Source organism: Mangifera indica, chromosome 17 (assembly GCF_011075055.1).
Source record: "Mangifera indica cultivar Alphonso chromosome 17, CATAS_Mindica_2.1, whole genome shotgun sequence".
In the NCBI taxonomy this organism is placed as follows: Eukaryota; Viridiplantae; Streptophyta; class Magnoliopsida; order Sapindales; family Anacardiaceae; genus Mangifera; species Mangifera indica.
The window spans coordinates 4,167,536-4,191,500 of NC_058153.1; the positions used below are offsets into that span (position 1 = coordinate 4,167,536).

At 34.1% G+C, this 23,965-nt stretch overlaps 5 protein-coding genes across 7 annotated transcripts; 2 read left to right on the top strand and 3 right to left on the bottom strand.

The window, feature by feature from the left end:
* The first annotated feature begins 87 nt into the window (after positions 1-87).
* On the top strand, positions 88-2,460 carry LOC123200708 (12-oxophytodienoate reductase 3). Its single transcript, XM_044616047.1, has 5 exons — positions 88-276; positions 374-514; positions 754-884; positions 958-1,140; positions 1,526-2,460. The coding sequence occupies exons 1-5, from the start codon at positions 203-205 to the stop codon at positions 2,185-2,187; spliced, it is 1,191 nt and encodes a 396-aa protein (XP_044471982.1). The 5' UTR covers positions 88-202; the 3' UTR covers positions 2,188-2,460.
* Positions 2,461-10,518: 8,058 nt separating this feature from the next.
* On the top strand, positions 10,519-12,756 carry LOC123200710 (MOB kinase activator-like 1A). 2 transcript variants are annotated; one of them, XM_044616049.1, is made up of 8 exons: positions 10,519-10,997; positions 11,075-11,111; positions 11,366-11,414; positions 11,501-11,609; positions 11,719-11,812; positions 12,028-12,161; positions 12,245-12,408; positions 12,571-12,756. In XM_044616049.1, exons 2-8 carry the CDS (start codon positions 11,086-11,088, stop codon positions 12,640-12,642), a joined length of 648 nt encoding a protein of 215 aa, XP_044471984.1. In that variant the 5' UTR covers positions 10,519-10,997; positions 11,075-11,085; the 3' UTR covers positions 12,643-12,756. The 2 variants fall into 2 exon arrangements, with proteins under 2 accessions (XP_044471984.1, XP_044471983.1); XM_044616048.1 differs by having other exon boundaries at positions 10,519-11,111.
* Positions 12,757-15,311: 2,555 nt separating this feature from the next.
* Positions 15,312-17,784, bottom strand: LOC123200019. 2 transcript variants are annotated; one of them, XM_044615098.1, is made up of 9 exons: positions 17,549-17,783; positions 17,254-17,464; positions 17,106-17,158; positions 16,714-16,750; positions 16,553-16,618; positions 16,258-16,362; positions 16,006-16,159; positions 15,829-15,905; positions 15,312-15,743 (listed from the first exon to the last, which is right to left on the bottom strand). In XM_044615098.1, exons 1-9 carry the CDS (start codon positions 17,647-17,649, stop codon positions 15,663-15,665), a joined length of 885 nt encoding a protein of 294 aa, XP_044471033.1. In that variant the 5' UTR covers positions 17,650-17,783; the 3' UTR covers positions 15,312-15,662. The 2 variants fall into 2 exon arrangements, with proteins under 2 accessions (XP_044471033.1, XP_044471034.1); XM_044615099.1 differs by lacking the exon at positions 16,258-16,362 and having other exon boundaries at positions 17,549-17,784.
* A 1,473-nt stretch (positions 17,785-19,257) lies between these two features.
* LOC123200377 lies at positions 19,258-20,104 on the bottom strand. Its single transcript, XM_044615548.1, has one exon. It carries the CDS (start codon positions 20,039-20,041, stop codon positions 19,412-19,414), a length of 630 nt encoding a protein of 209 aa, XP_044471483.1. The 5' UTR covers positions 20,042-20,104; the 3' UTR covers positions 19,258-19,411.
* Positions 20,105-20,732: 628 nt separating this feature from the next.
* LOC123200078 lies at positions 20,733-23,696 on the bottom strand. Its single transcript, XM_044615185.1, has 6 exons — positions 23,558-23,696; positions 23,271-23,418; positions 22,017-22,169; positions 21,648-21,823; positions 21,299-21,413; positions 20,733-21,104 (listed from the first exon to the last, which is right to left on the bottom strand). Exons 2-5 carry the CDS (start codon positions 23,400-23,402, stop codon positions 21,317-21,319), a joined length of 558 nt encoding a protein of 185 aa, XP_044471120.1. The 5' UTR covers positions 23,403-23,418; positions 23,558-23,696; the 3' UTR covers positions 20,733-21,104; positions 21,299-21,316.
* Between the last annotated feature and the right edge of the window lie 269 nt (positions 23,697-23,965).

Genomic DNA, 23,965 nt, shown 5'->3' on the forward strand with positions numbered 1-23,965 from the left:
GTCAAAACCGAGTAACTCTCTTCATCAATCAGAACCGTTTATCTAGACGATTTCTCATTTCTCACATACACCCGACAACACCTGATCTAACCCATTACTTACCAAAGCTGAAATATTCCCATTATTAATTCAAAACACGGTGCCCCTTTACTCGAACGTTTCAAAAATTCATCATCATCGCAGTTGAGCAAGAGAAATAGCAATGGCGGAAAGTACGGAAAAAGGAATCTCTTTTTTTTCCCCTTACAAGATGGGCAAGTTCAACCTCTCTCACAGGTTAATAACACTTGCAGCTCCGTTAATGGAAGGTCGGTTGATATTTTTGTGAACTTGACGTTTTTACCCCTGAATCGATTTCCTTATTGTGATGTAGGGTGGTGCTTGCTCCTATGACTAGATGCAGAGCTTTGAATGGAATTCCAGGGCCTGCTTTGGCAACGTATTATGCTCAGAGATCAACACCTGGCGGCTTTCTCATCACCGAGGGGACTTTAGTTTCTCCGACCGCCCCCGGGTATTTTCGTAATTCCAGTTAATCATTTCTAAGCCATCATTCAATGGCGCACTTTTGCCTCTTCTGCTTCCTGAGTGGTTTAGTTGGTCCTTCCCCTTTTATTTTAGTGCGTGGTGGGGACCTCCAATTGCCAATAATTCTTTCGTTTTGTTTTGGTCCTGTTGTCTTTTCATTGCCGTAAAAAGAAGCTTTATGCATATGAAAAATATGATTTAGTTTAGTGATGATGGTGACATTAGGTTTCCCCACGTCCCTGGAATTTACAATGAAGAACAAGTGGAGGCGTGGAAGACCGTGGTGGATGCGGCGCATGCTAAGGGCGCCATTATTTTCTGCCAACTGTGGCACGTCGGCCGTGCATCTCACCAAGGTATCTAGTCAAATGTCCTAAACATCACATTCGTCAATAACCACTATTTTTAACCTATGGAATATTTGTGTAGTTTATCAGCCTGGTGGAGCTGCTCCAATTTCATCAACCGCCGTTCCCATATCAGAGAAATGGAGAATTCTAATGCCAGATGGCTCCTATGCCAAATACCCAAAGCCTCGAGCTCTGCAAACTTATGAAATAGCAGCGGTGGTGGAAGATTATCGCCGGGCAGCATTGAACGCTATTCGAGCAGGTCGGTTATCGGTTACTCATATATAATTACTCATGCATGTTCCTTTTCCGTGTGAATCACTTAAACTTGAAATAAAATACAGTACTCTAGTATTACCCAACATTTAATAAAGAAATAATTCTTTCTTGTATTTTTTATATATTTATAGGATACAACTAATACAATTAATTTGCAATCGATAATATTTCTGGATCTACTCTAGGACTATTGTGTTGTTCACATATACAATGAATGTAGTGATCTTACTCTTTTGTTTAATTAAGGATGAAATTGATCTGAATTACTTTGATGAAATTGATCTAAATGATTTATGTCATATTTTGTGTAATTCAGAAATTAGTCATGAGTGCTTACCTGACTGAACCTAGGGCAAAATGATTTCCAGGTTTTGATGGAATTGAGATCCATGGAGCACATGGATACTTGATTGACCAATTTCTGAAGGACGGCATCAATAACAGAACTGACGAGTATGGTAAATCACTTGCAAATCGATGCAGATTCCTAATGGAGGTGGTTCAAGCAGTGACTGCAGCTATCGGTGCAGATCTAGTCGGAGTAAGAATTTCACCTGCAATTGATCACCTTGATGCCACAGACTCCGATCCACTGAATCTAGGATTGGCAGTCATTGAGCGACTCAACAAGCTCCAAGCAGATATTGGTGAAAAGCTAGCTTATCTCCACATAACACAGCCTCGGTACACTTCATCCGGACAAACTGTATCCAGGAAAGCTGTCACTGAAGACGAAGATGCCCAGCTGTTGAGGACTTGGAGAAGGAGTTACGAAGGAAGTTTCATGTCTAGCGGTGGGTTTACAAGGGAGCTAGGGCTGCAAGCTGTAGCTCAAGGTGATGCTGATACGGTGGCGTATGGTCGTCTTTTTATCTCAAATCCGGACTTGGTTCATAGATTCAAGGTGAATGCACCGTTGAATAAGTACATCAGGAAGACATTTTACACACACGATCCTGTTGTTGGCTACACAGACTACCCTTTCCTCAACAAAGAATCTGGAAGCCAGGATCCGCACTCACGCCTTTGAGATAAGTCTTGATTAAGATAATTTAATTTTAATCTTAATGAAATAAAATTAGAAAAGCCAAAAAAGTTGGTGCTTATTGAATGTTAAGTTGTCTTGATTAATGTCAGTTTTATGTCTATTATATTTCTATCAAATTTACATAGTTTTATTTTTATCAAAATCTTTATGTTATATGTTTTTATCTGGGCCACATGATATTGGTGGTAAAAATAAATTAGATGTACAATCTTGCACAAGTAATAAAAATTAAGTGGTTGGACTGTTTGATTAGAATCCTACTTCCATTCCTGTGTTATTGATGTTTTAGTGAAAATCCGATAGAGTCATCCCTTCGCTATGTATAATTCAACCATGGACAGAGCAAAAGACATGGATTATCATGTAGAGCAATGCTATATGTACATACACTTTGAGTATATAAAATGAGTACACAGGTGATATATTATAATGTGATTCAGTGTTATTTTATCTTTAATTTAAAGTCATCTATTCACATGGTAATATTATTTGTATATCTATTTTGGGTACTCAAAATGGATATATGAAGTTTTATTATATCATGTAATTACATAAACACACACACTCAAATCCTAATACTAGTACAATGATTTTAGATGTTTAAAGAAATTCATTTATTGTGATATTATCCTATAGAAATAAGAGGTGATTGTTATTCCTTAATTGGTAAGAAATAGAGATGGAAGGTTATCCTATAAAGTGAAAATATAAAAAATGCATGTTGAGAAGATTATAGTAGTACCCATCTTTCAAGCTATTTTTGGATAGACTGACTTTACATTTTGAATTAACTTGCGCATAGTTTACCTGTCTATTCATTGCTCACATAATTAATCTTTTGTGTCAAATACTTTTTCTGGTGCAATTGATGAACTTTTCATAACCAAACCATATATAGATTACCACATGAGACATTCTCGTTTTTGCCCTCATGTTAGTACTAATCGTGTTTTCACTTTTCTCTTGTTTGAATGAGGGAGTTCTTTTTTATACTTGAAAATCCACTAACATTAAGTAATTTTTTATCACCAACTTATTTTATGTATATAATTTAAAGTTTAATATTATAATGGTGATTAAAATTTTAAAAGACTTAGATAAATCTGTTACGGATATATGATAATTTTTAAGAGGATGAATTGTGATAAGTAAAAAAAAAAAAAAGACGTTACACCATAGTTTTGAAATAATTTAACCTTATGATCGAAATATTTACATTAACATTTTCTCATTAGTTTAAATGTAATAGCCTAGCATTATGTCATTTTTTTCTCTCTCTCCCCTCCTTTCTCTAAGTGTCTTGACTTATAATTTGAATTGAAATTTATGAAGTTATGCTTATATAAACAATTTTTCTATTTATGAAAAAGCTAGCATATTTCTGGATCACTCTACGAAGATGTTGTACCACAAAATGTGGCTTAGCCCATGCTTTGATAATTATAAGAGAATATTATTTTTAGAAACTATAGATTTAGTATTTCTTAATAGCTATTCTTGTCGTCATGACCTATGAGTTTTGAATTTATTGTAAATTTTGGGTTAACAAGTTAATTAGTCGATGTCTGACTAAACTTTCAGGATTAACTTTTTAATAATTTATTCCCACACCATGTAGATCTCCACTGTTTTCTCATGGGATCTGTCTCAGGCCAAGAATTCAGGAACGACACCATCCACTTCAATCAAGCAAGCTATACCCAAGGACAAGTTCTATATTTTTGCCTCTCATGGATTTTCTGACTCTCTCTGCGTCTTCCCTTTTCATGGTTTTAGCATAAATGTTGAACATTAAAATATAACAACCATCCTATGTACGTAAAACTTTGACTTACCTTATGTAAGTCTAATAATTGTACTTAGATTTATCCATCCAACCAATATGAATTAAGTCTCCGGTAAGCGAAACAATTAAAAAAAAAAAAACTGTAGCCACCATCATGGTTTTGATCAGATTTTATTAGCATGTACTGTGAACCCTGAAGGCACAAAGGAGGGTCCCCCAGATAACATTATCCAGTTTCATTGGCACTGAAGCAATGAAACTTTCTGCCTCCTTCAAAAAGCCAGCACAGCCAACAAGATCATCCAACTCTGGTTTAATTCCATGAACATCAAGCGTTGAATGGAAATAGTGAAAACCCTTCTCAACCCATCCAATGTGACTTCAAGCACATAAAACCGCCATGTAAGCAATACTATCAGGTGAGATGCCCTCGCTTTTCTTTTGCTCAAAAAACTGAAGTGCTTCCATTAACATCTTTCTCCTAAGATGAATGAAATATTTGCATTGCTGAATCTACTGCCACATTTTGCATCCAGGTGAAATAGAGTTCCTCCAAGAGCACTCTTCCAAAAAACCTCATTTCTGTCAGGCATTTTGTCTAAGGACTCGAGACCTTCTGAAATATCACCATTCCTTCAGTATTTATTGGTCATTGAATTCCACGATGCAACATCAACATACATACTCTCATCAAATACCCATTTGGCATCTCTCAATTTCCCACAAACTGAATAAAACTGTATTACAGAATTTTTTTCACTGACACAACCGAAGCAAAGGAATTTTGAACCAGCATCTTATGTAACCACCTACCCAAATCAAAAGCACCACAATGTTAGGGATAATATTGAAGTCAATCATTCTATAAAAATAAAAAGCAGGAGGCAGATAGCAAGGCTACCACTAAGGGTGTTGAAGAGAAATATCTAAGGGGGTGTGGACGATTGAAAAAGAAGAAGAAGAAGAAGAAGAAGAAGAAGAGCGTAATGGATATTGCCTGAGGGATGAAAGGCTGCAAAAGAAATGGTGGGTGTCAGCGAGGGCGGTGCTGAGTGTGGGTTTGTTTCAATTGTAGAATGGTTTTGCATTTGAAAAGAAGTGATGTGAATGGATGTTGGATGGGCATCTCTCTCAGTGTCACAGTAACAGTTAACTGACCTTAAAAATGGTAGAAGATATACCATTTTAGTCCTTTCTTCTCTCTTCCTCACAAAAATTGAAGAAGCACTGCTTTGGCAAACTTCTGTTTCATCATTTTTAAATGGGAAATTTAAAAAAATGGCAAAATGCCCTCCCATTAAGCAAAAATACCCAAAATCACTATTTTCAAACCAAAATGCCCAAAATCACTGTTTCAAAAAAAAATGCCTATGACTTTTTTTAATACCAAAACTACCCTTTCCCTCATATTTATATAACTCTCCCACTTATTATGGGGTTTTAATGTAATTTTAGATAAATATGAGAGGTTTTTAGATATTTTACATTATAAAGGCATTTTGATATTTATTTATTTATTTCAAACTTTTTCTAAAATATCAAAATTACCCTTTCCTTTATTTATATAACTCCCCTCACTCATTATGGGGGTTAAAATAATTTTAGATAAATATAAGGGGTTTTTGGATATTTTACATTGTAAAGGCATTTTCATTTTTCAACTTTTAGAATTCGAATTTCAGTTTCGTTTTTTTGAATTTCACCGTTTTACGATATATCGAATCGTATTTTTCAGATTTCTGAAGGATTTTCCGTTTGTTGTCATTCTAGGGTTTTTCAACTTTTATAATTCGAATTTCAGTTCCGTTTTTTTGGATTTCATCGTTTTACGAGATATCGACTCGTATTTTTCAGATTTCCGAAGGATTTTTCATTCTAGGGTTTTTCAACTTTTAGAATTCGAATTTCAGTTTCGTTTTTTCGGATTTCACCGTTTTACGAGATATCGACTCGTATTTTTCAGATTTCTGAAGGATTTTTCGATTGTTGCCATTCTAGGGTTTTTCAACTTTTAGAATTCGAATTTTAGTTGTGTTTTTTCGAATTTCACCGTTTGATGAGATATCGACTTGTATTTTTCAGATTTCTGAAGGATTTTCTGTTTGTTGCCATTATAGAGTTTTTCAACTTTTAGAATTTGAATTTCAGTCTGTTTTTTCAGATTTCACCGTTTTACGAGATATCGACTCGTATTTTTCAGATTTCTGAAGGATTTTTCGATTGTTGCCATTCTAGGGTTTTTCAACTTTTAGAATTCAAATTTTAATTCAGTTTTTTCGAATTTCACCGTTTGACGAGATATCGACTCGTATTTTTTAGATTTTCGAAGGATTTTTCGTTTGTTGCCATTCTAGGGTTTTTCAACTTTTAGAATTTGAATTTCAGTTCCGTTTTACGAGATATCAACCCGTATTTTTCAGATTTCTGAAGGATTTTTCGATTGTTGCCATTCTAGGGTTTTTCAACTTTTAGAATTCAAATTTTAATTCAGTTTTTTCGAATTTCACCGTTTGACGAGATATCGACTCGTATTTTTCAGATTTTCGAAGGATTTTTCGTTTGTTGCCATTCTAGGGTTTTTCAACTTTTAGAATTTGAATTTCAGTTCCATTTTTTCAGATTTCACCATTTTACGAGATATCGATCTGTATTTTTCAGATTTCTGAAGGATTTTTTTATTATTGCCATTCTAGGGTTTTTCAACTTTTAGAATTCGAATTTAAGTTCAGTTTTTTCGAATTTCACCGTTTGATTAGATATCAACTCGTATTTTTCAGATTTCTGAAGGATTTTTCGTTTGTTGCCATTCTAGGGTTTTTCAACTTTTAGAATTTGAATTTCAGTTTCGTTTTTTCAGATTTCACCGTTTTACGAGGGTCGATGTAATTGTCGAAGTAGAAACGCATGAACCAACATCCCAGAGAATTTGGTTTCGGGTAAACGAAAGAGATACCCGAAACATGTCCTCTCAAATAGTCGTAGCTGATCTGGGGTCAATGTAGCAGTAATCCGAGATAATCCGGCACGCTGTGCACGACATATAGCCTCTGCCCGGAAGTGTCTGGTCTCGTCGGGGATTCGCAGCTCGCTGTCAACCCGTCTTCTTTTGCGAGAAATATCCTGAGACAATGTAAAAAATTTGGAAAATGAAACTGAATTTTAATTCTAAAAGTTGAAAAACCCTAGAATGGAAACAATCGAAAAATCCTTCAAAAATTTGGAAAATACGAGTCCATATCTCGTAAAACGGTTAAATTCGAAAAAATAGAAATGAAATTCTAATTTTAAAAGTTGAAATAACCTAGAATGGGAACAATCAAAAAATCCTTCGAAAATCTGAAAGATAAGAGTCTATATCTCGTAAAACGATGAAATCCGAAAAAATAGAATTGAAATTGGAATTTTAAAAGTTGAAAAACCCTAGAATGGGAACAATCGAAAAATCCTTCAAAAATCTGAAAGATAAGAGTCCATATCTCGTAAAACGGTGAAATCCGAAAAAACGGAATTGAAATTCGAATTCTAAAAGTTGAAAAACCCTAGAATGGGAACAATCAAAAAATCCTTCGAAAATCTAAAAAATAAGAGTCAATATCTCGTAAAACGGTAAAATCCAAAAAAACGGAATTAAAATTCGAATTCTAAAAGTTGAAAAACCCTAGAATGGGAACAATCGAAAAATCCTTCGAAAATCTGAAAAATAAGAGTCAATATCTCGTAAAACGGTAAAATCCGAAAAAACGGAATTGAAATTCGAATTCTAAAAGTTGAAAAACCCTAGAATGGGAACAATCGAAAAATCCTTCGAAAATCTGAAAAATAAGAGTCAATATCTCGTAAAACGGTAAAATCTGAAAAAACGGAATTAAAATTCGAATTCTAAAAGTTGAAAAACCCTAGAATGGGAACAATCGAAAAATCCTTCAGAAATCTGAAAAATACGAGGCCATATCTCGTAAAACGATGAAATTCGAAAAAACAAAATTAAAATTCGAATTCTAAAAGTTGAAAAACCCTAGAATGGGAACAATCGAAAAATCCTTCGAAAATCTGAAAAATAAGAGTCAATATCTCGTAAAACGGTGAAATCCGAAAAAACGGAATTGAAATTCGAATTCTAAATGTTGAAAAACCCTAGAATGGGAACAATAAAAAAATCCTTCAGAAATCTGAAAAATATGAGACCATATCTCGTAAAACGATGAAATTCGAAAAAACGAAATTAAAATTCGAATTCTAAAAGTTGAAAAACCTTAAAATGGAAACAATCGAAAAATCCTTTGAAAATCTGAAAAATAAGAGTCAATATCTCGTAAAACGGTGAAATCCGAAAAAACGGAATTGAAATTCGAATTCTAAAAGTTGAAAAACACTAGAATGGGAACAATCGAAAAATCCTTCAGAAATCTGAAAAATAAGAGTCAATATCTCATAAAACGGTGAAATCTGAAAAAACGGAATTGAAATTCGAATTCTAAAAGTTGAAAAACCCTAGAATGGGAACAATCGAAAAATCCTTCGAAAATCTGAAAAATACGAGTTCATATCTCGTAAAACGATGAAATCCAAAAAAACGGAATTGAAATTCAAATTCTAAAAGTTGAAAAACCCTAGAATGGGAACAATAGAAAAATCCTTTAGAAATCTGAAAAATACGAGCCCATATCTCGTAAAACGATGAAATTCGAAAAAACGGAATTAAAATTCGAATTCTAAAAGTTGAAAAACCTTAAAATGAGAACAATCGAAAAATCCTTCGGAAATTTGAAAAATACGAGTCTATATCTCGTAAAACGATGAAATCCAAAAAAACGGAATTAAAATTCGAATTCTAAAAGTTGAAAAACCCTAGAATGGAAACAATCGAAAAATCCTTCAAAAATCTGAAAAATACGAGTCCATATCTCGTAAAATGATGAAATTCGAAAAAACGGAATTGAAATTCGAATTCTAAAGGTTGAAAAACCCTAGAATGGAAACAATCGAAAAATCCTTCGAAAATCTGAAAAATACGAGTCAATATCTCGTAAAACGATGAAATCCAAAAAAACGGAATTAAAATTCGAATTCTAATATTGAAAAACCCTAGAATGGAAACAATCGAAAAATCCTTCAGAAATCTAAAAAATACGAGTCCATATCTCGTAAAACGATGAAATCTGAAAAAACGGAATTGAAATTTGAATTCTAAAAGTTGAAAAATCCTAGAACAGAAAAACAGATATAAAATTCGAAAAGTACACAATCAAAAACCCTAGATAAGAAAAATCTCAATTTACCCCCTCATGAAAACTGAAACTATAAAAGGTCCACTGTGTTCTAAGGAATTTCTCCAGCTTCCCAATATTTTTAAAAAGCTACGTTTCCCCCCCAAAAACAGCCAATCTTGGCTGAACGTGGGATGCATGATTTTGACGTGGGAAACACTGTTCCCACGTCGGATTGCCGATCTCTTCGGCAGTCATTTTCGACCAAATTTTGGTCGTTTCAGCCTCCGATTTTCACATAAATCAAATCTACACGTTGTCTAACACAAAACCCCTCAATCAATTCAACAAAAACAACCAAGAATTAAAACATTTTAAGCATTATTCAAACCGTAAACCCTAAAATTTCAAACCGAAAATTCTCATTCAAATCTCAATAATATGAGCAATAATTTGATCCAAACAAGATTAAGGGTGATATACTAACCTTCTTTGCCATTTGTGGGTGCCGGAAATCAAGAAAATCGACGGAAATCAGATCGCCCGTGGGATGAACGTGGTGACGTGAAAATTTTTGAAATTTTAGAGAAATGCACAGTAAATTCGCTAATATTAACGTGGGAAATAGCAATTTTTTTCTGTGTTATATATATGGACATTTTCGTAATTTCGCAAAACTCGCGTTGACGTGATAAATTTCAAAAAAACCCCACGTGGGCTAAGGATTTCCCACGTCACCCCAATTGTTTTAAAAAGCTAAGTTCCCCCCCTAAATTAGGCTGAACGTGGGATTATTGATTTTGACGTGGGAAACACTGTTCACAGTCGGACTGCCGATCTCTTCCGGCCAAATTTTGGTCGTTTTAGCCACCGATTTTCACATAAATCGAATTTACACGTTGTATAACACAAAACCCCTCAATTAATTCAACAAAAACAACCAAGAATCAAAACATTTTAAGCATTGTTCAAACCGTAAACCTTAAAATTTCAAACCGAAAATTTTCAATCAAATCTCAATAATATGAGCAATAACTTGATCCAAACAAGATTACGAGAGATGTGATAACATTATTTTTCATTTTCGGTTGCCGGAAAGCAAGCAAATCGACAAAAATGACGTTCGCCGTGGGATTGCCGTGGGATGCATTAAAAATTCGAATTTTCTTTGAATTGCACAGTGAAAATTTGCTGTGTTTATATATGGGGCATTTTCGTCATTTCACAAAACCTGGGCATTTTTGTTTAAACCTGAATTTTTTAGGCAATTTCGCTTAGACCCCTTTAATTTTGCCTAATTTTTAAAATTTCCCTTTTTAAATACATCAAGTTGAGAAACCCATAAGAGGAAATGACAATAACCATGAATCTATGATCCAGCCAGAACTGAATTGGACGAAATCAAATTTGCCACATTCCAGCAAATCTAATCTATACAGCTACTTACACATCATCTTCTGTGGACCCACTGCCCCCTGTTTCCAAGTAATCAATATCACTATTACCTTTTTCATCTATAAATCTTATCCCGATTCAAATCATTATCACTGAATCCCCCATCATTATGATAAACCAGTGTTTTCAACCATTGATGTTACTCCATGTGTCAGATTAATGTGTGAGTACAACCCCAAGAGATGTTATCGATGAAACAATTAAAAAGAGTCAAAAAAAAGAAGGGGAAAAAAAAAATCAGCCGGGTAAGGGAAGAGAGAAAAAGGACTGTACAGAAGGAGATTGTCTGGCTCTCTTGAATTCTCTGTCTGCTTAGGCTTATCGCCAGTCTGTCATCTCCCTAGGTTTGTTTATTAACAAGTTACAAAGTCTCTTTCTTTACATAAATATATAAAAATACCCTTAAAGATTCTTGCTTCAGGTGGCTAGAAAATGAGTCTTTTCGGCCTTGGAAGCAGGTGCATTATCGATTAAATTTTTGAGTCCTGTTGGTTTTGGTTTTGGAGGATGATGCCGATTTTTTTATATTTCTTTTATGTTTAATCAGAATTCTATGAATTCCGGTGTTGTGTTTATTGTTTATACATTTTCTCTTAACGTTCAAACTGGAACTTGATTGTTTATAGGCGTTACACTAGTTTCAAATTTGTTCATTCAAATGTATGCGAAGTGTTTGTATTGACAGTGGCAATAAATACTTTTTTTTTTGTAGAAATCAGAAGACTTTTCGCCCTAAAAAGAATGCTCCATCAGGAATTAAGGTTGGTATTATCACTAATTCTGGAAATGTGTTGTATAAAATGCCCAGTCTTTCAGTTGAATGAATGCATCTTTTATGCGAATTCAGGGTGCTCACCTTCAAAAGCATATCGATGTAACATTGGGTAGTGGGAACTTGAGGGAAGTTGTTAAATTACCTCCCGGAGAAGATATAAATGAGTGGCTGGCCGTAAACAGTAAGGTCTTCATCTGGGTTTCATGGCTACAAGTTTTCTGTTGCCATGGCTAATTCTGTTGAGGTTAAAATAATTGCATTGAGGTTACATTATGTGTTGTTTTCTGCAGCTGTAGATTTCTTCAACCAAGTAAATATTCTGTATGGTACTCTAACAGAATTCTGCACACCATCTAACTGCCCAAAGATGACTGCTGGACCGAAGTATAATTCTGATCCCTCAACCCCTTGTGTTTTTCTACTTAAAATTGTCAAGCACTTAGATTCTCAGTCATTCTTGCTCTGTTTAGCCTCAAAGTTATTGACTTTTCCTGCACTTTACAAGATAATTCTATTCTAATTCTTCATAGACAAATGTATTAAGAAGTATTTTCTTAGTATTCATAGGCAAAATCATATTGATTGCCTACTTCTTACAGATACATGTATAGATGGGCTGATGGAGTTAAGATTAAGAATCCGATAGAAGTGTCTGCTCCTAAATATGTTGAGTATCTGATGGACTGGATTGAAATTCAGTTAGATGATGAATCAATTTTCCCACAAAGATTGGGTAAGTTAAATTTATTCAAGAGGCAAGCATCTGTTTGAATTGAAAAACTAGTTGTTCATAATTGTAAATGCTATGTGGTGTAGGAGCACCCTTCCCTCCGAACTTTCGAGATGTTGTTAAGATGATTTTTAAGCGATTGTTCCGCGTTTATGCCCACATCTATCATTCGCATTTTCAGACGATAGTGAGTTTAAAGGAAGAAGCTCATCTGAATACTTGCTTTAAGCATTTTGTCCTCTTTACTTGGGTAAGTTTCATGCCTCATGAACACATACTTGTATCTGTTTATTTTCTGTAAGTTAAGCAGACAATTAGATTGCTTAATGGACTAATTAACTTCATTAGTCATGCATATCTGTTATTCCAAATAAGTTTTGCATTCTCTGAAAAGATGTATAATGTGATGCAGGAATTCCGGTTGATTGAAGTAGCTCAGCTTGCACCTCTCTATGACCTTGTAGAGTCAATTCTGCAGTTGTAGTATTGTCATGAGCGTGGTTTTTGTTCTTTCATTTGATTGTTTCTGGATAACAATTTTGCAAGCTTCTGTTTCCCATGGAATTTTTGTGTTGAATGAGATGCCTTCTTTCTTTCACCATTCCTTCTAAAAAATAACAGTATAAAGTATGAAAAAAATTAAATAAGATCAAAATTAGAAATATTTAGTATAAACACTATTAGAATTGACCACCGCTTCAATTATAAGTTGTTATAGTGACACATTCTGAGGTCTTGTTCTCTAGTGAGCAAGAATGACTTTAAAGGGTAATATTTTAGGTATTCACTATCATTCTATAAGGTATAACATGGTAGCTGCTATCCCTTAAATATTAATTAATGGTTTGCGCTTATCTTATGAAGAACCGTTTTAAAATTTCTTCAAGAAATGAGAATACTGGTAGAGTTTTGTTTACTAATATAAATCTTAATAGGGTTTGATTTAAATTTGATAATTTTAATATATATAAATATATTATTCTCTTGTATAAATATAGTAATTGACATAATAATTTGTTAAAAAATACATTCATTTGTAACAAGTGGGGTAATTACAATTATCAAATACCAAATTCTTATTAGGAGAAGATCAGAATCCTCTTGAGTTATCTTTCCACATTATGTCCCCATTGTTCCTTTATTCTTAAGATTGTGGAAATGTGAAAATTGGATGTGATATATCTAAGTAATACTATGCATACCCACTTTGAGTACATAAGTATTTATATACTTTTTTTTGTCATTACATAATTATATATTATTTTATTTTTAATTAAAAATTATTCAATTACATAATGACATACATAAGTATATATTTATTTATACATTTAAAATAGATATACATAGTTTTATTAGAAACATAAAATATGCATTCAGGGTTAAAGAAACCTTCACCAATTGGGATGGATATTTTCATCCACAATCAAACATATCAAATCCGTTTTTTCAATCATTAATCAACTATTTTTATCCCCATTGAAGAAATCCACATCATGAGACGAGGTGGAGTAAAAATCATGTCTCACACAAAAGTACATCAACAGCTCATTGTTATTTTAATAAAATTATGTTGACCAACTTTTGAATACCCATCTACTGCCTTTACCCCCTTTGGGGTATTGTAATAGAGAGTCTTATATTTCAATTGAATCACAAAACATTGCTGATGCCTTTGTTATTGGTAGAGCTCTTTCTCTTGGGATATTCTATAAGTTTTTGCTTTGACTTTAGGTAGCATTCTTACAATAGTAGTATGATGCCCTTGCGAGTCTATCCATGATTTAGCTCTTAAAAAGAGTAAATATTAAAAAAAATCATTAATTGATATACTTGAATTAGAAATGGTAATAGGGTGAGAATGACCACCCGATCCTAACTTTTGTAAGATGGGACACATTCTTATCTCTGCTCTGTCTTTACTTATGAGAATTGTTTTTGTTACAATCTCATCCTCACCCTTACTTATATCAGAAGAATCTCCTCTTTATATAGGGTGGGGTTAACCCTATTTTTTAAGTCAAGTTGTCATCCCTAATTTGAATATGAGAAGACACATGCATGGATGAAAGAAAGAGAGAAATGGATACAAAAATAACAAAACAAAATTGATACTAATCACTAAGCTATCATTTCTATTATCTTGTAATATATCTCTATTAATCACAATACCATTGAGGTAGACAATTTTATTATTAGGCTAAACCATATTAAAGATTTTGTGTCTCCTATGTATCTTCTTTTTCCTATTTAATTTTCACTACATATTAGCAAAAAACATAGTCTCTTCATATTCAAATTAGAGCTACCTTAATTTATCATGTGCAAGACTCGAAATTATGTACATCATTTGGTGATAAAAAATCACATCAACACATTCTATTTTAAACATCTCTATCTAGGTACCACTGCTTGATCTCAAGAATTTCAGTGTAGAAAATGAAACTGACCTTATTAAGAAGATGGAGGAAATTGTTCAGCCTGCCTGCAAAGATGATAAAATTTCCCGAGGGAAAACACCAGCAATGGTGTTTACTGAGGCACAAAAGAAACTGGTTAAAGAAGGTGAGAAATGGTTGAAAGATACGACGTCGTCATGCAAGGTAGCAGCAACATCAAATCCACAGTTGTATTTGCAACAACAATCACAATGCCTGGTGGCACCAGCCAGCAAAGGTAATGACCACCCAATTCTTTCAAAACATAGAGCCTTCACGGTAATTGGCATTTCGGATGCACTGCCTCTGTTTTCCTCAGTTGCAGCCATCTTAATATTCCTGTTCATCCTCACTGCATGCTATGCTGGAGCTGATTTTCTTTATGCCTTGCTTAAGAGGTTATTATGCGATCTTTTTACCTTGTTCCTTGCCATAACATCCATGGTGGTTGCCTTCAGTTCCACCATTTATATGGTTTTTGCAACAAGAAGGGTTGGATATTCATTCTTAGTGGACATCATCCATTCTACATATAAATTGCTTTCCACAAATATTCTATATCATGTATCCCAATATATAATAAGATACATAAACTTTCTCTATATTATAAAGAATAGCTATATTCAAATATTCTACCATCATCAAGAACAAATATCTCATTCTCCCATACCAGGAAAAAATAAGAAAATAAATAAATTAAACAGACAGGAGAGATGACTTGTGTTGAACTAATCAATCTTTATAGAAAATCAAGTCTATTCTCCAATATATAGTGTTACAATTATCCCAAAAGACTAGTAAAAGCTGGACCAGCCTTCACAAATATTATTAGTGAAGGCCAGAATGTAACCACATCTATAAATGGAGTAGCTACATTGACACAAGTGAATTTTCATACATGAACAAGAACAGTCACATCTAAGTGATTGCTATCTATGGGTTTGGCTTCAGTTTGTGGTTGCCTGTAAGCTTAATATTAATCTACATTCTTCATGCACAATTGTTTCATTTCTTCATGGAGTACAAAAGAAAATGAAAACAATTCAACAATATGTGTTGAATGAACTTTTTACATCCTTATGCACAGCAAGTCAGTGTGCTCTAAGAATTGAGAGCTTCCCATTCCAACCATGTCATATGAATGTGAAAGCTGTATCATCCATTCAATAATATCAGGGAAGACCATAAAATGAAACAAACCATTAGTAAAAGTCGAGTAGCTGCAAGAGTATTACCTCGAAACCCATCTTTTGATACAGTTCCAGTGCAGGTTTGTTGTTCCTATGCACATGCACATATAACTGATCAACATCTGCAACCCAAAAGACAGATCAGGAGGATGCCCTAGCTGTCTTTTATCTTCTGCAGAAGTTCATATGTTCATAAAAGCAAAGATATTTGTTTCATCTTACCATTAGATTTGGCTGATACAATAGCAAAATGCAACATGTTACTCGCAATACCCTGGCGACGTGCTGATTTAGCTACACATAAATTTGCAATATAACCATATCTATTTGGGTCTGTTTTGTTAATGCAGCCAAAGGGAGGAGCCATTACTCGTTCCTGTGAAAGAAGAATTTAACTTCATTAGCAGATAGGAAATTTACATGGTTAGTAATGGTGAGTGGGAATAGCACTTTGCATATAACAAAGCCATATACCCCAGGATAGGTCTCTCCATGCAACATATAGCGAATGCTCAAATCAAGTGTTCCAACTACACTTTTTAAAACAGTGCGTTTTACATTCCTCTCCTCCTTCTTTACCTGTTAACATATTATGAAAGCATTATATAAGTAGCTCCATTATAACAAGAACTACAGCCAATGGTGATTTAACTTTCCTTTTTCAAAGTCATAATAACAAGGAATTACGAGGATCTGATTAATCAACCTTTGAGTTTAAACATGTATAAGTAAACGAAAAATTAAGCCTAAAATTACACAGACATCATACCGTGACAATGCACAAGTATTTCTGCCCATGCTGCCCTCTGCATCGCCGTTTTATGTCATTGAACTCCTACACAGTAAGAGGGGCTACTAACCACTTAATTCATCGTAAATAATCAGTGCACTTCAACGAACAATTAAAAACACAATGACACATAAACCTACCTGCTCTGCAAATTTCCTTTTGTAGTTATCAACATATCTGTGTTAAACAGGGCTAGCTAAAGTTAGTCATATACAGCTCTTCCATTCATATAAATATACATACCGATTTAATTCATCAAGGTGGCTAGCATGCAGAGTAGTAGGACTTACACTCAGCCTTGGCAAAATTTTAACAAGGTATCATCTCCAAAACCTCATTAATTTAACCCCCAAAAAAAAAAATTCAAAACTACAGTAATACCTACCTGAGGTAGGTAATCTTTACAATACCAAAATGAAGACAACCCTAGCATGATTAATAGGCCTAATTGGATATTATCACAAACTAATTGTAATCAAGATGAGCGAAAATGTACACCTAAAAGCCATGGTGAATAGAACGTGATACGCACCGTTCATTTGTCCGACCTTCCCAGAGACTTTCAGCTCGTAGCCATGCTGCAGTCTACCAAAAAAAAAAAAAAAAACAGCCATGAATGGCTTGCCAATCCGAAATAAAAAAAAAAGGCCTCAAGCATTATAAATCAATCACTGACCTACCCAATATTCTTCATCAAGAACAGCTTCTCGGGCCACGAATTTCCCAAATTGAAATCTGTCGTGATGAACCAACTCTTGATCAGATGGCTGAAGCCGGTCAAACTTCAGATCAGACGGTCCTAACGTTTCCAATTGAGGAACAACGGGCCTCAACACCTGCGTTGAAAGATCTTCCTTTTTACTCGTACCAGAGGATTTCGAATCCATAGTCCTGTTAAAAGTAAAAATAAGAATAAAAATGAATTGTGACCAAGAAAACCTAATTCAAGAAAATTAAAAAAAAAAGGGAACTTACATATTCCGAACGGTCGCAATTCTGCTGGATTTTCTATGATTACGATATCCATCATGGGAAATTTTAAAGAATTGAGGCCTGTGAACTAAAACAGTTGACATCTGAGCTCAGAGTTTCTGCAAATTCAGCTGAAGGAGAGAAAAAAAAAAAAAGAAATTTTTTTTCAAGAAATTCATTCAAAAACGTTATCCAAAGAGGATTGAGAGTAAATATCCTGTCATGAAATCAATCAATATTTTTAGACAGGAATTTTATTTTTATTTTTAAAACAAACACGTGGCGTGAATTCAATCAGTATAAACAGGCAGTGGGTGCCCGTCACGTGGTCGGTGATGAGTCAAAGGATTCTCACACGCTAGTTTTTGTTTTGTTTTTCCCTTCTTTTAGGGATATTGACATCGGACTATGTAAAATATAATCCACCAATAAAGATGTTGCCACGTCACTTTTGTTATGACGTGGCAATCTCTTGGTCAAACTCTCTGGCTATTGTTATCGTTAGAGGCAGATAGAAAGAGACAAACAAAAGCAGTTGAGTTGTGGATATAATTGTAATTTTAAATTATGTAATTTTGTGGCATTTTTCTTCCCAAATTTAGCTATATTTAAAAAGAATATCAACTGCAAGAACAATCAAAATTGATGAAAAACAATGCATAATTACAGTCAACAGAACATTATAGTTTGTAGAATTCTGAGAATTGTTGGTCACAGGATATATTCGTAGCTAAAGATTATAATACGTTAGATCGAGACTAATCAATTTAACAAAAACTCAACACCTACGGCATGACTTTGAAAGCATGACTCATGGTTTAGGGTTGTGTCTCAACTCACTAAAATATAATTTTATAATATTTTGATAAATTTTAATTAATATTTAATTAATTAATTATTATTTATAATTTTTTTATATCTTTAATATATTATAATAACCTGTTAAGCTTACAAGTCTAATATAACTCATTTTCTTTTCGTGTCAAACTGATATAAGTTATGCCAAATTTTTCTAGCCATGCCATGGGCTAATCCACCCCTTTGACATCTCTATTTATAACACCTAAAAAATCCCGAAAAGGTTTAATAAATGTGTGTTGAATATTCTAGGGTTTCTAAATATTTTGATTTGCACGCGTTACTAATAAAATTAAGAAATTGGTATAAGTTGTTTTAGAGAATAATAGTATAAGATGATACCCAAAAATGAAAAAAAAAAAAAAACCAAGAAAGAAGATTAAACAATTATTAAATTGCATAAAGATTTAGATACTAAATAAATACAATAACCCTTAAATCAATCAATCTCAATAATCAATAATAACGAAAGTTCGATACTAAGCAACCCCTCTAAATAGTTATAAAAAACCTTGTTTCGAAAATAAAAATTAAAAAAAAGGAAAATGTAGTCACTATCAACCTTAAAAAAAATGTGATTATGAGGTAAAATAGCGACTATCAACATTAAACTAATATAATGTAATAATTGTGAGTTTAATTACTACACCCCAAAATTTATCGATTGGTGAAGTTAAGAGATTTCCTAGTTATAAAAAAAAACAACATTTATAAATTCATTGACGGAGAAAAGAGTTTGACCGTAACGTTTTTGGGGGATTATCGGAACTCATACCATCCAATTATATTTAATTACCAATATTTTTTAGAGTGGGATTCTTATGTCTAAAAGTTATAATAGAGGTCTTATAATATTTAAAAAAATAAGGGATAACTTGAATAACCAAACAACGTAGTGCAAATCAACCGGCCACCTGTATGGTGACCTATAATTAAGAAGACAAGCAACAACAGGCACATAGATTTGTACACCATCCAAGAGGTAGTAAGGGACAAATGATGGGGCGTTTAGCCTTCAAAATCATTTTTAACCCACCACTGCCCATATTGGCTCTTCATCTTTTCATCCAACTCTTTAGCTTTAGTTTCTGCAATCTTGGTTGCATTGGCTATGGATTCCTCTTGTATTTGAGCAATCCTCCGATTCCTCTTCCTCGCCGTCACCTCTCTCTCCGCTTCGATTTCCTCGTACTCTCTCACCCAATAGCTATGAATAACACAGCTCAATACAAACACTATCAGCTGGATCAGAAACATTGCCATCGAGATTCCACATTCTAATCTCACCAAAACCTTAGTCTCTTTCGGATCCCTTGCTGACTTGAGCAAGGAAATGCTTGATCTTTCTCTGGTGAATAAGGCCAATATGGTGAGTAATTGCCCGATCAGCGAGGAAAGGAGAAGCGAAACATGGGTTATGAAGCAGAAGTGAGTAAGCCGAGAGTAGAAACCCACAAAAGAGGAGAGCAATGAGATGCAAGAGACTGCGATGAATGCCATGCCAAAAGAAGTAGGTGGCATTTTAATGAGAATGATTGGAGCTAGAGAAGCCGCAGAGAGGATAAAGAGAGTGAAGTTTAAACAAGAGAGGAGAAGGTTTGGGAAGGAACATGAACTTCTAAGCTTTGTGGAAGCCATTTTTAGATTTTTTGGTAGAATATAAAATTGTTTCAGATTGGCTTATGGTTGCAGAAAGATCGGCAATGTGAACATTATATAGCCACGAGGATTTTGATTTTGCCGTTGGAGACTCAACGGCTAGGTTCCAGAGGGCCTACCTTTTTTTACGTTGATTTATGAACCATTTCATTCACATATTCCCTCCTCCCAGTTTTAAAATACACCAGGGAGCTGAAGTGAAGGGTCATTTAAATTTTCAAGCAGCCACTCAAGAATGATTGCTGCCAGCAATGCCCATTTTTGTATTGCCAATTGTCAATCCATCGCTCCAAATGGCAGTTTGAGTGATAAATGAATGAAATTCTAAGAATAAGAATAAAGATTTGAATTTTTTCTACCGATATTTTAAATTTTAATAAAATTATACGTACCTACTTTAAGTATATAAATCGTTATACAATTAGTGTGTCTTCGTTTGATTGAATGATTTTAAATTAAAAATAAAATAACATCTCATAAATATGTACTCATTTGTATGTAATCTTGAAGAGCAACACTACGAGTGCAGTTAACTTTTTTTGGTCTTTTGGGTTGTTATGATTGGGACATGTAAGCCATACTATTAGCCTCTTGATATGCTAGGCACTGCCAGCTAATTTAATGGGTGTTATCATCATACTAGAAACAGAACTTACAAAAGATCCTATGGTAGGTTTTCAAGGCCAGGGTGCATTGTATATTTCAATAAAACTTGGCCCTTCTACATCAACTTACAGCAAATGGAAACCAATGGGAAGATAAATGGTAAACAAGCACCAGTTATAACAATTATCAATGAACTGTACAAGTGCCAACTGCATACATGAACCCACTACAGTTCACTTTGAATAACACACAAAAGGAGCTGTTTGATCAGTGACTCTCATCCACACATGTGCACAACCAAAATGACTATTTAGTCCCCATCTTGAAGGAATATCACATAACAAGCCCATCAGTAATCACTGTACTCCATTCCAAAAGACCTAGAAATTCTGACATGCAGTTGCACTTTCCCAATTTCAGGCAAAGAGTGCTAGTTCTGGAAGAAAGAATTTTCATATCAATGTCTAAAATTTATTTCAATGGCTAAGATAAATAGAAAAACATCTGATCTGGAATACAAGAATTATTAATAGAAATCTAGCAAGCTTCAAGTATTCCTGAGTCCTAAACATTAGTACTTAAAGGACCTCAACAGCCAATAGTAAGTTCAAACTTCAATGACATTAATACCTGGTTTTTTGAAAAGCATCATGATGTATGGGTAAGAATGGCCTCAACTCTATCTAGCGATGCATGCAATTTTCCCGAGTTCATGTTGAATAATGGTTCACCAGTACCTACTGCCCTGTTAAATTCGATGTTGCAAGTATCAACCATCAGCTATACAGATTACTGAATAAACTAACAAAAAAAGATTTAAAAAATCACTACAGATTTCAGAACAAGAGCCAGCATCGCCATAAACCATCCAAGTACCAAGTGATTTTGAAATCTAAAAAATTTAACAATATTTTAAATACAAATTTATAGCTCTCATGAATTCTTCAGTGGCAATTGTAGTGGAGATTAAGGAACTTGCCCAGTAATCTCTGGAAGAACATAATCTGCTTTCCAACCAAACCGCAAATCAACACCAGGGCATAAGCCAAGAGTTGTCTTATTCTGGATCCGAGATATTCCATCTCCACCCAAACACGTAGTGAGTTTCCATTTCCACCCAGTTGCTTGCAATTGAAAATTGTGGCCTATACCAACCTGTAGTTTTACAAGAGTTTGATCATTGCTCCAAAATTTTGCACAGACCTCATTTGAACAGACAGTAAAGTTACCCATACTACTAGTTAAAATTTGCATAAATCATGCAGAACATGCCATCAAATATAATATTCTATCTCGTCCCAGGATAGGAGTGCTTTAGGGGAAAAAAAGAAAAAGATAAAATGTCAACCTGGAGATTCAGAAATTTCGTGACAGGGATCTTCTTTGAAAGAATTCGTACATCTTGATGTACAGGTTCATATATGAACTTCCACCTTCGATCAGGGGCCAGAGGCTTCAGTACGATCTTTGCTTGGTAATCATTGACTGGAGCATTATAGAACTGAACCAAAATTATGGGCAAAGTATATTACAATTGAAAAAGCAACCAACATTGATTAGTACATGGTAAAATGTCCATTGCTAAAGTAAAGCAACATCTAAGCTATAGATGCCACTTCTTGAATTCAAGCATCTGCAATGGGCGCACGTGACTCCTTGTTAGGGAGTCAAATCAATCGACCAGATCTAAGGAGATAGCACACACTGTTTCAGCATTTAAGCCACATAATTCCCATTTCTAAGTGGGATATTCAGGACATCTAACATAGTGCTCCGATATTAGTACTTGATCACTTAACTACATTTTAATTCACTATCACATTCGGGTCCACCAGAAACTTCACTTCAACCAAGTATAAGCTCCCCTCTTTATTTGTTGCTTGATGACAATACAGGGCAACATATATTCCACATAACATCAAAGGTATGTCCAGTGAAAATCAATACACCACAAACAGTGAAATTTCCATATATGATGTGTTAGAACTAATGTATCATGATGCCTATGATCACATTACTAAGCTCGGGTTATATTTTTTTATCGGGTGATTGATAGATAGCAAAATGTAAATAGGTATTGCACAAGAACAAACACAGAGCAGATATTAAGGTTAAAGGAAAAGTCGGATCCCTATGTGAAAGCCAGAAGTCCCACACAAATGAAGATTAAAACACATACAAAACAAGTCCATACATGGAAATGTCATACTCTGTGATATTATTCCCAGCTGTATACAATAAGAGAACCCATCTCACTAATACAACAGAATACATCACATTATTTCCATTGGCAACCATATGATTGTTAAAGAATCAGACTATCTCACCCTAGTATAAGAACTACAAACAATACAACAGACGAATCGTCTGTTGACTGATTTACCATTTTTCACATTTCGTGCAAAAGGATCAGAAGAATTTTCATATGGAATCCAAAATGAAAATTTCCACTGCCTCCTTTTGAATCACAATTCCCATATATCAAACCCAACCGACTAAAAAAAAAAAAACCTTTCTCCACCGGTAGTAAGCACACCTAATAAACTCCAGAAATTTGAACATAAAACGTGTTAAAAATTTTGTAAAAGTCAAAGGAGAGAACCTCTAAATTGACACCAACTCGTAACCCCTGGACTTCTTTTCTGAACTTGAAAGACAACTCTGAAGGCATTAAATTTATACTGTAAAGCTCCTCCCACGAAGTGGGTTCCTCTCCATTCGGACCCGTATCCATTTCTCAGCAACCAAAACTGCAAAAATCAATAAACTTGGTAAGTCAAAAATAAATAAAATAAAATCAAGCCATCCTTCATTTGACGAATCCAACAGTAGAATTGTGTGCGTCTTTGAGCCAAGTGCCGTGAGTATCCTTAATATAACATACAGTACCTATCTAAGTTCTGGCTTTCGATGAAAAGATTTCAGAAGGCCTGGTGGTGGAGGTACGCTGGATAGTGGAAACCCCAGTCCTAGTGATATATTTTGATATTTACTGAATAATAAACTTTTTAAAAATATTAATATTGTATCATTTTCATAAAATTAATTATTTGCAATATAATTAATAGTATGCTCCAGTGAATTTTTGGATACTGTTTAGAAGGATTGCAAAACATAATAAGAAGGCCGAAGGACAACAACCCAACCCCCGGGGTCTCACCTGCAAAATTTTAAAACTCAAATATTCATTAGTTAACTATTAAAGTTAATAAAATTCGTTAAATTTAAAAATATAATTATAATTTAATTAGTAACTTAAAAAAAATTTATCTCATTATTATCTTTAATTTTAAAAAT

Coding starts and splice junctions, on each gene's coding strand:
- LOC123200708 (XM_044616047.1), top strand. CDS start 203: ATGGCGGAAAGTACGGAAAAAGGAATCTCTTTTTTTTCCCCTTACAAG. Junction 515..753: donor GTTTCTCCGACCGCCCCCGG/GTATTTTCGTAA, acceptor TGGTGACATTAG/GTTTCCCCACGTCCCTGGAA. Junction 885..957: donor CGGCCGTGCATCTCACCAAG/GTATCTAGTCAA, acceptor ATATTTGTGTAG/TTTATCAGCCTGGTGGAGCT.
- LOC123200710 (XM_044616048.1), top strand. CDS start 11,086: ATGAGTCTTTTCGGCCTTGGAAGCAG. Junction 11,112..11,365: donor CTTTTCGGCCTTGGAAGCAG/GTGCATTATCGA, acceptor TTTTTTTTGTAG/AAATCAGAAGACTTTTCGCC. Junction 12,409..12,570: donor ATTTTGTCCTCTTTACTTGG/GTAAGTTTCATG, acceptor AATGTGATGCAG/GAATTCCGGTTGATTGAAGT.
- LOC123200019 (XM_044615098.1), bottom strand. CDS start 17,649: ATGTCAACTGTTTTAGTTCACAGGCCTCAATTCTTTAAAATTTCCCAT. Junction 16,363..16,552: donor AATACTTGTGCATTGTCACG/GTATGATGTCTG, acceptor ATATGTTAACAG/GTAAAGAAGGAGGAGAGGAA. Junction 15,744..15,828: donor ATCAAAAGATGGGTTTCGAG/GTAATACTCTTG, acceptor TGGATGATACAG/CTTTCACATTCATATGACAT.
- LOC123200377 (XM_044615548.1), bottom strand. CDS start 20,041: ATGGCTTCCACAAAGCTTAGAAGTTCATGTTCCTTCCCAAACCTTCTC.
- LOC123200078 (XM_044615185.1), bottom strand. CDS start 23,402: ATGGATACGGGTCCGAATGGAGAGGAACCCACTTCGTGGGAGGAGCTT. Junction 21,824..22,016: donor CGAAATTTCTGAATCTCCAG/GTTGACATTTTA, acceptor GTAAAACTACAG/GTTGGTATAGGCCACAATTT. Junction 21,414..21,647: donor GTTCTTCCAGAGATTACTGG/GCAAGTTCCTTA, acceptor CGAATTTAACAG/GGCAGTAGGTACTGGTGAAC.